The 14,175-nt window shown below is 40.7% G+C and overlaps 1 protein-coding gene across 11 annotated transcripts in view; it reads left to right on the top strand.

Annotated features, from left to right (window-relative positions):
• ptprua (protein tyrosine phosphatase receptor type Ua) overlaps positions 1-14,175 on the top strand; it is a 271,405-nt gene that overhangs the window by 200,335 nt on the left and 56,895 nt on the right. For all 11 annotated transcript variants that reach the window (XM_037793898.1, XM_037793895.1, XM_037793894.1 and 8 more), the window contains exons 11-13: positions 39-141; positions 3,539-3,818; positions 7,886-7,922. In XM_037793898.1, the coding sequence (XP_037649826.1) occupies positions 39-141; positions 3,539-3,818; positions 7,886-7,922 (420 nt within the window). The remainder of the gene's footprint in view (positions 1-38; positions 142-3,538; positions 3,819-7,885; positions 7,923-14,175) is intronic.

The raw sequence follows: 14,175 nt of genomic DNA, 5'->3' as shown, positions 1-14,175 counted from the left end.
GCCTTATGTGGTTTTCCCTACTTCATTTCTTTTCTCAGCCCCGGTGTTCGACTATGAAGACATCCCCTCTCCGCTGAGTGAGTCGGAGAGCACCATCACTGTGCTGCTGCGCCCTGCGCTGGCGAGAGGGGCTCCAGTCAGGTACAACTAATACACTGTGTTCACTCCTATGCCAGCCTTCATTCAGCGCTCCTTCACACTGTGATATTTATAGCCGCAGTCAAAAAAAGAGCTCTCGTATAGCAGCGGAAAAAGACTTCTCTAGGCTTATAAGCATAGCGGATACCATTTTAAGTAGAGTGCATGAAGAATCACAGAGGTTTTCTATTAACATTGTGTACAGCATGTTTCAAATTGATTATCAGGGATCTATTCAGCTTGAGCTAGTATTGAAATAACGACCAAAAAGAACATAAATATGGCTCTCTCTCTATATCCGGAAACCTGACTCACCGTGTCAGACAGTTTTGGAATGACACCACATGCCAACCAATCACATGTTGGCTGGTTGACAGCGGCGTCACTGTAATGAGGAATCAGGGCTGAGAAAAATGGAAGCACTACAGTCGGCTTTGAGAGAAAAATGTTGTGTAGCATGTGAGGCTCTGTCAAAGAAAAACAGTATAGTATTGGATTTTTTTAATGATATTTTGCATTTTGATTTTGTAATTTATAATGTATGGTGTCATGGTAGTAAATATGACAGGACATAAAAATGAACACACCAATAAAAATGATCTACCGGGCAATGTTGTACTCAAGATCGGTCTCAAGAACACTTTATGAAGGTCTCGTCTTGGAATCGACCGTATTTTTTACTCTGTCTCAAGGCCCAGACACCCCAACCTGACATCAAAGAACTAACGGTGACGAAGGCCACCAGTCGAGTCGCCTCACGTCGCCTTTGTCTCGGCCAAAAAGTTGCACTCGAACACACCGCAAAGACTACAGCCGATGGCCTGTTAACATGTATATTCTGCGCCTGCGTGAGATGAAATAACTCTCCACACCAGCAGGCGGCGGTAGTCTGTATTCGTCATTCAAAAAGGGGAAACCGGACAACCGAGGATGGCGGATATACAATTAATTGTTACGATACGTACATGAAACAAAGCGGCGTTTGTCGACCGTCTTCACACCGCTCTCACTCACCGCTTAGCTTCATTCCAGACGGCCATGTCGGTGAAATTTTCCATGTGTTGGAACGATCAGATGAAAAATGAGAAGAGCCTTCTGTGTTTATCCTCTTGACTTTACTCGTTGGCTTGCTTTCCTCACGCCCTTTTCTCTTTCTGTGCATCGATTCGTTTACGCCGAACAGCCAATCAGAGTGATTTCTCTCACCGACGGGCTCCGGTGTCGATACAACATGCTGAATCGGCTGAAAAAACTTGTGCAGACTAGAGCCGACGGTGCGAGAAACACCGACAGACGCTCACCTACGGCCCCAAACTGTCCGTCGGCCGCTCGTCGTCTCGGTGTGTCAGGGCCTTCAGACAAAGAGAACTCAGGATTTTATTTCAAGACCGGTCATGACCACAACTACAAGGGTTTTCACTAAATTACCTGTACCTTGTCTGATTTATTTCTTACCATCTTTACTGTGATTTCTCATAGAAAAATTCACCTCTGTAATGCTTTTGATCATTTTATCAAGACATTTCTTCTCCTAATACACTTCTACACATACACAGATACAGTGTATATATATGGCACTAAAAGAGGCGAATGAAGAGAATTCATTTGTTTTCTGTGGGTGTTTTTATGGTAATGTGGATCTTTCAGATCAGTTTGAGGAGTTCCTCAGTGGTTCCACATTTTATTCTAAGTGTGTCATGCAGTGTGGGACTCGCACTGGTCTGGTCTTGGTCTTAACTTGGTCTCACCCCCCTCAAAGTCTTGATCTTGTCTCGGTTTTGATGGTCTTGACTACAACACAACTACAGGGCTTTAGTTTACAAAAAGAAAACTATTAAAGCTGCGTTTAGGTAGTATATACAGTGTTTCTAATTTACATATAAAATTAGTATTATTATTCTCCATTTTGGCAAAGCTTTCGGAATTTGCTTTGATATTTGGCATCAAATAGAAGCACAATACCAGCTGCGATAGTGTTGTTTTCTTTTCAACTTCTCATTTCTTTTTAAAATAAAAAGATAAGATGAGCCTTTACTGATCCCCAGAGGGGGGAAATCAGGTGTTACAGCAGCACAAAGGCGGGATAAGTACAAATAAATAGAGAAGTAAAAATAAAAATAATAATAATAATTGTAGTTGCTTCCATAAATACAAAGCATAATCATGCACACAGCTCTGTGTTTTTTCTCCCTCAGAGGACCGGGCACCATTAGAAGTGTTGAATCACTATTTAAAGAGGGAAATTGTGGCTTTGTGTATCTCGGAACTTGGCCGTCATTCCTGTCATTAATTAGTATATTGTCACTTGCCAAGTTAATTGCAGAGATCTGGAAATGTGGTGACACTGCTAAAAAAACATGGAGAAACACAAGCAATCAGACAGACAGGTTGTAAAATAGGGTTTATTTATAAGTTAGCCAGAAGAAAAGGACACATGGTAAATGTATTGTTCAAACTGTCTGTTGTAAACTTCCATCACAGTCTACAGACTTGACTTCCTGTCCAGAGCTGCAACTAAAGACTATTTGATGTTGATTATTGCTTTGATTAATCGATTATTAATCGCACATAAAGTGTTTAGTTTTTCAAGGTCTTATTCTATTTGCCCTTTAAATGTATTGCTTTTTTGTAAAGCACTTTAAGCTCCATCTCTTGAATGAAAAGTGCTCTAGAAATCATGTTTATAATTATTATTATATTTGATTAGATATTATATATAAGTGAGTTTCTGTTGTGAAGAAATAAAGACTTCTCTCTGACTAATCTCATGAAATATTCCAAAAAAATCCATAACTATACTGCAGCGTCTCTCTGACTGTATTTCAGCTAATTAGCGTTAGTTAAATTTGCCATCTCTGGCTGATTTTTGTCCGTTTTGAGGGACAATCGCACGACTACAGGTTCCAATTTAAAAACAGAAATAACTTCCATCTGGTTTCTCTCCATTTTGAGATGGATTAGTGTAGGAGGGCGTTAGCTTTATCAAGCGTTAGCTTTAAAATAGCTTCATCAGCTATTTCAAATAGCTTCATATTGACCCATCCCAAAATGGAGAGAAAAAAGACGTAAGGTACATCTGTCAGTTACGTTTGTTATTAAATTGGAACCTGTAATCGGGTTTGCATCTGCACTTGTTTCTCCGCTGTATTAGTCTCTATACCTCCGCAACTTTTCAAATGTTTACTCCACAGACGAAGGAGACGGCGTCATTTCCTGCATGTGCCGTGCATGCATCATAGCATTGACCCGACTAATCAATGATGAAATATGTTGCCGAGTACTTTTATAACCAATTTGATTTGATTTAATCGATTCATTGTTGCAGCCCTTTTTCCTGACTGTCCAGTATGATGCCAGTTTTTTCTTCAAGACTACTAATCTCCACTCTGTCCTCCTCCAGTGCCTACCAGGTGGTGGTGGTGGAAGAGGACGGTTCCCGCCAGAAGAGGAGGAGGGAGCTGGGCGCCGTCGACTGTTTCCCCACACCGAACACCTACGGCGAGGCGCAGGCCAAAGGGACCCCGCATTACCACACGGCCGAGCTGGCTCCCAGCAGTCTGCCTGAGGCCACGCCCTTCACCGTGGGCGACAACCACACCTACAACGGCTACTGGAACAGCCCTCTAGACCCCACCAAAAACTACCTCATCTACTTTCAGGCCACCAGCAACTTCAGAGGGGTAAGAACTGTTAGGATGGCCTCACAAAGGCCTTTTGCTCCTGGAGCTCAGACGTGATACTTTTATGTTCTCGCAACCTTGAGAGTCAATTTAGATTGACTCTCGAGGTTGGCATTTGTTGTGGTTGTGCATTTGTTGGGTTCATTGTTTCCTGGTGAATCTTGTTAATGTTCTCAATGAAAACCCTCAAAAACGCCACATGAGTGAATAGTAACAGCTTTAGAAGATAATTACAATGTGTACTCTACCATTTTTTGTCCAGTTGTCACATTCGCTTCATATTCAAGCTCTTTAAAAACTTTTAAAGAATCTTTTTTTTTTTTTTTTGCTGCGGGGAAAATCAAACAACCGCCTCCCTCCCAGGCTTAAAACGATCTGAAAGAAGGAACTCCCTTAGCAATTGGAAAAGTGACTGAAGCATGAATAAGAAATGCGCTGGCCGGTGTGCACAGAAGCAGTGAAAGCAAATGCTGTTTAAATCATTAGGACCATATGGAGCTTATGTGCGCCCGCCTGGCTGCAGCTTCTCATCTAGATATCAGCATCTGATTCCTCCAGCAGACACTTTTCTTCCCTCTGGGTGCTGCGAGGCCTCCAGAGAGCCAGGAAGACCAAAGTCAGCCTCTAGGTTCCAGGTCAGGGACTTGAGATATTCCCCCCCTCCCCTATGATCTGACATCAGCACTGAGCTTTACCCATCATGGACCACCGTTTGTGATGATCGTCCCTCAAGACCAAATTAAGAGCCGTGTTGACACAGCAGCTGTGAGAGCACAAACCAGCCGACACAACAAACTGAATATTATAATTCATGTTTTCATTTTTGGTCCTGCAAACATTCTCATCTCCAATCTATTTTCTAAAGTATAGCTGTGTTTCAGGGAGAGATGTGTGCGCGCGGGGAGATAGAAACATAATATTATTTTGACAATTACCCTGGATAAATTAGATATACGAGGCTTACTATGGGGCCGCCATTGAATTGAAATAGTAATTGCTTTGGCAGACGTGCCTTCAGCGGGGCTTGAAAGATGCACAATTGGTGATTGAAACACACGAGCGGGAAAACAAAACACACTTTTACAAGTATTTTTTTTTTCTCCCCCATCAAGTCTGAAGGAGTCGATATCAAGATTGCTGCTATCTGTTACACTAGAAATGAAAATACCAGCATGCTGATATTTCATTTTCATACCCTCTGCTCGCGTTTATCTTTACTCATCACCTGGGATTGTCTGTCACTCATCCCAGTTTTCCACTTACTGGATACACTGTTGGGTCTGTTTTGGATCCAGACCCAGCTTCGCTAAACTAACAGACCTTTTATTGCATCTTTTATCTGTCCTTGTCTTTCTTTTATTAGCAAAGAGTAATGTACAAAAACTTCAGGTTGCAGGCTTTTTCTTTCTCTTTAGACAGTGCTGTTCACCGCTTTCACTGTTTTAAATTGCAAATGTAGCTGGTAGCAGTTTATATCAGCTATAGCTAATTAACGTTAACTCTAGGACCGCCAGGCTCTTTAGGGGTACTATTTTCTCTGAATGCTACACCCAAGAGCGCCTGTATCCTCGGCGCTGATGGGCCATTAACACCTCATCAGTCTCCATCTCTTTAGCGCCTTGTGACGACTCAGGCTGTGCCGCTGTGTTTCCACCTCGACAGCGCAGCAATGACATCATTCGACACATTGCATGCATTCTTTAAGTTATTAATAATAATAATAATAATTTGAATGTTAACGTTATGAAAGAAGCTTCAAACTATTCAGTACAGCCCTAAATATCCGTATAGTGCACACACGGGACACAACTTTTATAGTTAGACAGAAAGTGTGATTATTTTTGCTTTCATTTCTGATATTTGACACGAATAAAATGACGAAAACGTGGGTATGTGGGTACATATCTTAGTGTGATTATACTGTAGGTGACTATTGTGTGATTATTATTATTATTATTATATATTATGTGTGGGCAAGCATAATGTTATTATTAAGTGATTATTGTGTGAGGGAATATCGGCGTGCAAATTAGTTTCTATGTCCCATTCTTTGTGTCAATGCGCTTATACAGCCATCATGCAAATGCGTCAATTTGGCTACTGGAGGAGAGTGCCAACATTAATCGGTGCTACTCCTGCCGATTAATGGTATGGGGGAAGGAACCTGCCAAAATAAAAAATAAATTAATGAATAAATAAATTACTTAATTTTCCCTTTTATTTATTTGTTTCTTTCTATTATTATTATTATTATTATTATTATTATTATTATTATTATTATTATTACAATAAAAAATACAGACAAAAATGAGTGAATACAGTTAAAAATAAATACAGAAATAAATAAAATAGAAAATGAAGAGTGAATAAATAAGGGAATTAATACAAAGATAAATAAATAAAGAAGCTAATTAAAGCAGAACCATCAATTTATGTGACATGTTTATCAATTAATTAATGGTTACAGTTATTTTTATATTTTTGCTACATTTAATGACATATTTATTCACTTATCGAGTCATTTATATATTAATTTATTTTTTTGATTTTGGCAGGTTTCGTCCTCCATATAAAGGGGGCTTTTGTCATGTGAAAAAACACAAAAAAATTAACATCTATTTTGTTTTCTTAATGTTATCCTCGGTCTAGCTGCTCTTATCAACCCTGTTTACAGCAGCAGGCAACTGATTTCATTGGAAAAAACTCTGATAAACTCACTGTGCTGTACCTGCTCCGCACAAAAAAATAAAGGTTGGTAACTAGCTTGTAAAGATAATTGAGCATTTATCAGCTTAAGAGAGATATTTACCTGAGGAGTTGTTGGAAACCAAAAAATAGAGCTAAAAAGGAGAGTGAATATTGGATTTAAATTCTGTCATGTGGCCAGAAACTCGACTGCAAATGACTGTTAATGTTGCTCCTTGTCTGCTGGATGTTTAAATGCACAACAGGTGATGGTGCTGTATGTTGATGCTGTTTTGTCAGCTTGTTCCGCTGTCCCCAAGCGGCCAAAAATAAGCTTATCAACTCACTTGTTCTGAAAAAGAAGGTGTGTTGATACACTTAATGAACATTTCATGACATCTTATTTCCAGGCTATAGAACAAGATTGTGAACATTAACTAGGCTGCCTTTCACATCCACACTGTTTATGTACACTAAGACAATGAAACGTGATTACATATCTCAACTGAATTTTTGTTCATTATAACTTTATTTACCTACAAATGTTTGAGAGCTAAACCTCAATGGATTCTGTAAGAGATTAGAAAGGATTCAGATTTGATAAGCGGAGCCAACGCCGAAATCAAATTTGATAAAATTGCTATAGTTGGAGGGGGGGGGGGGGGGGGGGGGGTTTCCTTCAGTAGACTGTGTATCCCTCTTCTTAACAAGATCGGAGGCTCGGTTTCATTAAATTTCTACTTTGACGAGCACCGGTGTCGCTTCCAAAAGTCAAAAGCCCACCTTGACAGAGGACGGGATGACACATGACATACTACCTGCCGCTGCTTTAATAACCCCTGGGTGGGGGGTAATTATGACTTATCTGTCACTGTAAGAGATGAGAACCCACTTGAAACAGATTTCCAATTAAAAAAGCTAATTTGGCAACCGTTTTAGGTGAAAGGTTTTTGACTCCAATCTCAGAGCGCAGATTAGCATAATTGCCCATAAAGGCTGATTGAACTTCCTTAAATCTTAATTTGGTAACATGCCTCTCTATCTCCTGGATAGAGGTGGCTGTTTTGGGGTGGAAGATTGAGCCAATCAGTGGACCCGGGTGAGAGACCTCACATGTCGGAGAGGAGCAGAGGTCTCTCGTATTACAAGGAGATGTCATCCACTCTGAATTTTCAATTATTTCCCTCCGCATAGCAAAGGTCTGGGTGACTTTGACACACTCGGCCGCCCTTGTTGCAGGCTTTAGACAAGGTTGTGGATTTCGAGAGACTGACTCATAATTAAATTGCTCTGTGGTCGTACTTTCCTGCTAATCATTGTCTTCGTGGTGCCAAGCCAAATGAATTAACTCAGACCTTTTTCTTTTTTCTTTTTACCCACAGGAGACCAGAATAAACTGCATTCGGATTGCTCGCAAAGGTAACACTTGCTTTCCTTTTCAATTTTCGAAGTAGAACATTTTCACGTCAATAAGTCATTATCATATTAATTATGATTCAGCATATCTTAAACATGGCAATTACCAATGCTGTCTGCTGTGCCTTTTTTTATATTGTGCTTGGAATGCTGTGTGGCTTTACAGCACGCAGAGAGGTGGTTTACAGCACAAAACAAGATGGTGGGGATCTTCTATTAGTCCAGGTGAAGCCTCAACTCTATGGCTAGTGCAAATATCATAGGAAGTTATAGAGTAGTTATATATATATATATATATATACACACACACAGGTACAGTGGAGGAAATAAGTATTTGATCCCTTGCCGATTTTGTAAGTTTGCCCACTTACAAAGAAAAGAACGGTCTATAATTTTAATGGTAGGTTTACTTTAACAGTGAGAGACAGAATATATAAAAAAAAATCCAGAAAATCACATCATATAAAAGTTATAAATTGATTTGCATTTGATTGTGGGAAATAAGTATTTGATCCCCTAGCAAAACATGACTCAGTACTTGGTGGAGAAACGTTGTTGGCAAGCACAGAGGTCAGACATTTCTTGTAGTTGGTCACCAGGTTTGCACACATCTCAGGGGGGATTTTGGTCCACTCCTCTTTGCAGATCATCTCCAAATCCTTAAGGTTTCGAGGGTGTCGCTTGGCAACTCGAAGCTTCAGCTCCCTCCACAGATTTTCTATGGAATTAAAGTCCGTAGACTGGCTAGGTCACTCCATGACCTTAATATGCTTCTTCTTGAGCCACTCCTTTGTTGCCTTGGCCGTATGTTTTGGGTCATTGTCGTGCTGGAAGACCCATCCACGTCCCATTTTCAGTGTCCTGGCTGAGGGAAGGAGGTTGTTGCCCAACATTTCACGGTACATGTCCCCGTCCATCCTCCCTTCGATGCGGTGAAGTCGTCCTGTCCCCGTAGCAGAGAAACACCCCCAAAACATAATGTTTCCACCTCCATGCTTGACGGTGGGGATGGTGTTCTTGGGGTTATAGTCAGCATTTCTCTTCCTCCAAACACGGCGTGTCGAGTTGATGCCAGAGAGCTCAATTTTGGTCTCATCTGACCACATCACCTTCTCCCAAGCCTTCTCTGAATCATTCAGGTGTTCATTGGCAAACAGACAGGCCTGTACATGTTCCTTCTTGAGCAGGGGGACATTGTGGGCGCTGCAGGATTTTAATCCATTACGGTGTAGTGTGTTACAAATGGTTTTCTTGGTGATTGTGGTCCCAGCTGTCTTGCGATCATTAAGAAGTTCCTCCCGTGTAGTTCTGGGCTGATCCCTCACCTTTCTCATGATCATCGATATCCCACGAGACGAGATCTTGCGTGGAGCCCCAGACCGAGGCCGATTGATGGTCATTTTGTGTTTCTTCCATTTCCGAATAATGGCACCAACAGTTGTCTCCTTCTCACAAAGCTGCTTGCTGATGGTCTTGTAGCCGATTCCAGTCTTGTGCAGGTCTGCAATCTTGTCCCTGACGTCCTTAGACAGCCCTTTGGTCTTGCCCATGGTGGAGAGGTTGGAATCTGATTGTGGACAGGTGTCTTTTATACAGGTAACGAGTTGAGACAGTTGTCTTTTATACAGGTCACGAGTTGAGATTCGGAGTACTTTCTTAAAGCGAGAGGACTAATCTAACCGGTCTGCGGGGGACAGAATTCTTGCTGGTTGCTAGGGGATCAAATACTTATTTCCCACAATAAAATACAAATCAATTTATAACTTTTATATGAATTGATTTTCTGGATTTTTTTTTTATATTCTGTCTCTCACTGTTAAAATAAACCTACCATTAAAATTATAGACCGTTCTTTTCTTTGTAAGTGGGCAAACTTACAAAATCGGCAAGGGATCAAATACTTATTTCCTCCACTGTATATACCAATGAAGAAATGCTGAATGAGAAGTTGCACTGAGTTACAGAAGCTAGTGGAACAGTGGCGAGCTAGCCCGGAGGTTTCTGGTACTATTATGTACACATTATTCTTGCTTTCCTTTTCCGTGCAAGATTTATTGTTAACAATTCATTCACATACTGGAGGTGTAATACAACAGGCTGTTCTCATACACCATTCCTAGCTATACCTACGAAAAGTAATGCACTATAATTTGTATATAACCTATGAAATCTATTCGGTTGTAATCCACGTAATTGTGATCCAGGAAGTATAAAGAGCGACAGATGCCACGTAGGGAGGAGGTCGGGGGGATGGGTGGGTAAAAAATATCAGACTTTCGCCCAGGAAACGTTCGTGTCTCGTGTGAAACCACAACTTGTGTGGTGTCACGCAACTTCCTTACTTAAGAAACGCCACTTCCGTAGTTACTTTAACCCAAATCTTGATCTTTTCCTAAACCTAAGTAAGTTGTTTCCTGTGAAGACAGATTTTGAAAAGACTGTATGCACGTAACTAGTAGAGCTGCAACAATTATTCAATTAGTTGTCAACTATTAAATTAATCGCTAACTATTTTGGGGACGGCTGAGGCTTAGAGGTAGAGCGGGTCGCCCACCAATTGAACGATCGGCGGTTCCACATGTCGAAGAGCAAGATATTTGTTCCTTAAATTGCTCACAAAGGCTGTGCCATCAGTGTGTGAATGAGTATTTAGCCTGTAGACATGTAGCGTAAAGTGCTTTCAGTGGTCGGAAGACTAGAAAGGTGCTAAGTAAATGCAAGTCAATTTACCATTTAACATACACGATAGTCGATTAATCGGTTTGAGTCATTTTTTTTAAGAAAACAAAAGTCTCAATTCTGTCATTCCAGATTCTTAAATGTGAATATTTTCTGGTTTCTTTACTCCTCTATGACAGTAAACTGATGATCTTTGAGTTGTGGACAAAACAAGACATCTGAGGACGTCATCTTGGGCTTTAGGAAACACTGATCGACGCTTCTCACCATTTTCTGACATTTTATAGACCAAACAACTAATCCATTAATCGAAAAAACTAGTCAACTTGTCAGTTGCAGCTCTAGTAATGAGCGGAAACGTGTCGTCCACATTAAAGCCCACCAACTTTAAAGGTTGATAAATATTAATATTTCACTCATCAGCTTCATGTTTGAAATATGGGATCGCTGGCTTCTTAATGACAGCTTTACAACTGTGGTCCTTGGGCAAATACATTATCAGTCAGACAGGTTTTTAACAAGCCCCTGGTTGAAGCCTTTTATCGGAACCACTTACTCCGAGGTGAAAATGAATTTGAGCGTTACACTTATCATCTTAACTCAGTTGTAATTGTAAGCTTTGTCGTATATTTCGCCGAGCTGCTTTGTGGTTGCAGTATATCCTGCTGTATTTGCAGTGACATGGATTGGAAGATCATAATGGATCATAATGATGATAATAAAATAACGAGGTTATATTGGGGACTTGTTTAATGTCTGTCTGCTCATGTGGTTGCCCCATGGACTCCTTTTGTTAAACGGTGTCTTGCAGTGTCGTATCCCCATGTCTCAGCAATTAAGCGGCTGAAGAAAATGTGTCATTATCTATTGTTAACGAGGGTTTGAAAATAAGAAGCAGGTTATATTAAGCTGTATTCTGAAAAATGCTACCGTAGTATCGGGGTGAGACAGAGGCCACTGATTGTCTTTTCCTGGATAACGTAATGTTGAATATGAGCATTCGTGATTCTCTATATCAGTGGTTGTGCCAAAGATCACAGGGGTGCACCAGGATTTGCTGCTTGATTCTGCTGTGAGGTTGTGTTGGCTAATTTATACAAAAGTCTGTAAATAAAACAATTTAAAAATATAATTTTTTTGCAACTTTGTAGCAAAATCTAACAAAATAATCTGCTTCAATCCATATTCGTTGGCGTTTAGCCTTTCAAACACAACATATTCACTGCGGTCAAAAACCTATGTGCTCTCCAGCTTGATGCACACAAAGGGAAGCCAGTCTAGCAGCAATTTAACAACACTATAAATTACATTTATTGAACCACAACAACAAAAAATCTATTTCGACTCTAACACTACTATAGTAAATTAATTAAGTCGTTACAAAAAAAGATCGTATTATGTATCTACATTCGCTTGGCAAATCCGTCGAGACATCATCACTTTATTTATGTTGACGAAACTGACAAGTTCTATTTCTTAAATAAAGTTGATTTAATAAAAAAAAGACTAACTAATTTATAGGGCTGTCAATTGATTAAAATATTTAAACACGATTAACCGCAAATTAATCACACTTTTTTTATATGTTCAAAATGTACCTTAAAGGGAGATTTGTCAAGTTTTTAATACTGTTACCAACATGGGAGTGGGCAAATATGCAGCTTAATGCAAATATATATTTATTACTGGAAAGCAATAAACAACACAAAATAATGACAAATATTGTCCAGAAACCCTCACAGGTACTGCATTTAACATAACAAATATGATGAAATCATAACATGGCAATCTGCCCAACAGGCAACAACAGCTGTCAGTGTGCTGACTTGACTATGACTTGCCCCCAAACTGCATGTGATTATCATAAAGTGGGCATGTCTGTAAAGGGGAGACTCGTGGGTACCCATAGAACCCATTTTCATTCACATATCTGGAGGTCAAAGCTCAAGGGACCCCTTGGAAAATGGTCATGCCAGTTTTTCCACACCAAAATGTAGCATAACTTTGGAGTGTTATTTAACCTCCTTCTCAATAAGCTAGTGTAACATGGTTATAGAAATCGCAAGATGGGTTAATGCGTTGAAGAAATTAGTGGTGTTAAAACAAATTTGCGTTGACGCGTTATCACGTTAACTTTGACAGCCCTACTAATTTAAATTACTGAATCACTTTAATCAGATTGAAGATTTTGTTCGAGGATCTGTAATTGTTTTTTTTTGATGATGTCGGGGATGCTCAGCTTTTCTTAGATACAAGTGTGGGGGGGGGGGGGGGGGGGGGGGGGGGGTGCTTCAAGGAAAATAGGTTGGGAACCACTTCTCTAGGTGATCATAACCACTGTAGGATATTTGTGCGGTTCCAGTGGTTTCCACTACGTGGTACAGGGTGCATGTCAGAGTCTCCGACAGTTATCCTGGCTCAGGCTGCTGCTTAGGGGATTTGAGACGGACTTAGTGTTGTTCTGGGTGCTGCAGGGAGGAAGCCCCAGTGCCAATCTCCCCTCACCAGAGACACAGGAGGAAAAGGTGAAAGCAAACATGCATCCGTGTTCCCTCTCTGTTCCTCTTGAATCACTGACACTGACATTTTGGCAAACCCCTCTTGGGCTCGAATGGCTTTGAAATCCAGAATGCAGCAACGTATCCTTTTTCTTTTCTCCCTGCGAGAGGAAGCGACCAGGAGTGTTTGCTTGAGAGACAGACACAGATAGAAGGCTCTCAGTTCAAACAATAGGGGAGAGGGAGAGAGACAGAGGGTGAAATGAAGTTGTTCCCCTCCTTCCTCCCTGCTGAATTACGTCTGAAGTTTGTAGTGCTCTTGAGAAAGGTGGCAGTTAAATTGGATTCCTCTCCCTGAACTCTTTCTTATCTGAAGTGCGATGACATCAAAGAATCCTGTACTATTGTCTGCCGGCGTGTCACCTAAGTGGAGGAGATGGGTTGCAGGTGTATTTATAGGAGCCATTTTTTTTGCTGTAGTTGTGCATATACGGCTGTGGCAAGGCAGGCCCAGAGGACATGCTGATGTTACTCCAGAGGTGCCACAGAAGTCCCGTTAAGACCGTTCCTGGCTGCTTTTCATTTCCTCTCACCAGCTTCCCACACACAGATGCTGCCAGCTGTATTCACCGGGAGCACCTGGCCCAATCCACCGCAGTGGTGGGCGAGTGCGTTTTTTTTTTTCTCTCCACGCCACCCGGGCACTTTTCTTTGTGTTTCTGTTCTCAGATGAAATATAGCCAACATTAGCTTGACACTAAAAAAACAGTGAGAACATGTGCATTACAAATCAAATCGTCTTGAATGATTCGCCACAAGAGGAGGCTTTTATTCATGTCAGCTCAGCCGGTAGAAAGGCATCAAATTCACATTTAGCCTTTTGCAGCATTTGAAAATGTCGCTTAAAATCGGTGTGACAGTTGAATGAAGTGGCCCAGACCTTTATTGGAAACGGGCTTATATTAGATGAGTGGGTTTCAAATAGAAAAATGTGACTCACATTTTGGTAAATTGTTTTCCGATCCGCCCCCATTTTCATTTTTTGTTGATGCTGTTTGTTGTTAATTCAAAGTCAACAC

The sequence above is a fragment of the Sebastes umbrosus genome, chromosome 15, assembly GCF_015220745.1.
Source record: "Sebastes umbrosus isolate fSebUmb1 chromosome 15, fSebUmb1.pri, whole genome shotgun sequence".
Classification (NCBI taxonomy): domain Eukaryota; kingdom Metazoa; phylum Chordata; class Actinopteri; order Perciformes; family Sebastidae; genus Sebastes; species Sebastes umbrosus.
The sequence above is the reverse complement of the archived record's forward strand: the minus strand, read 5'-3'. Positions and strand labels throughout refer to the sequence as shown.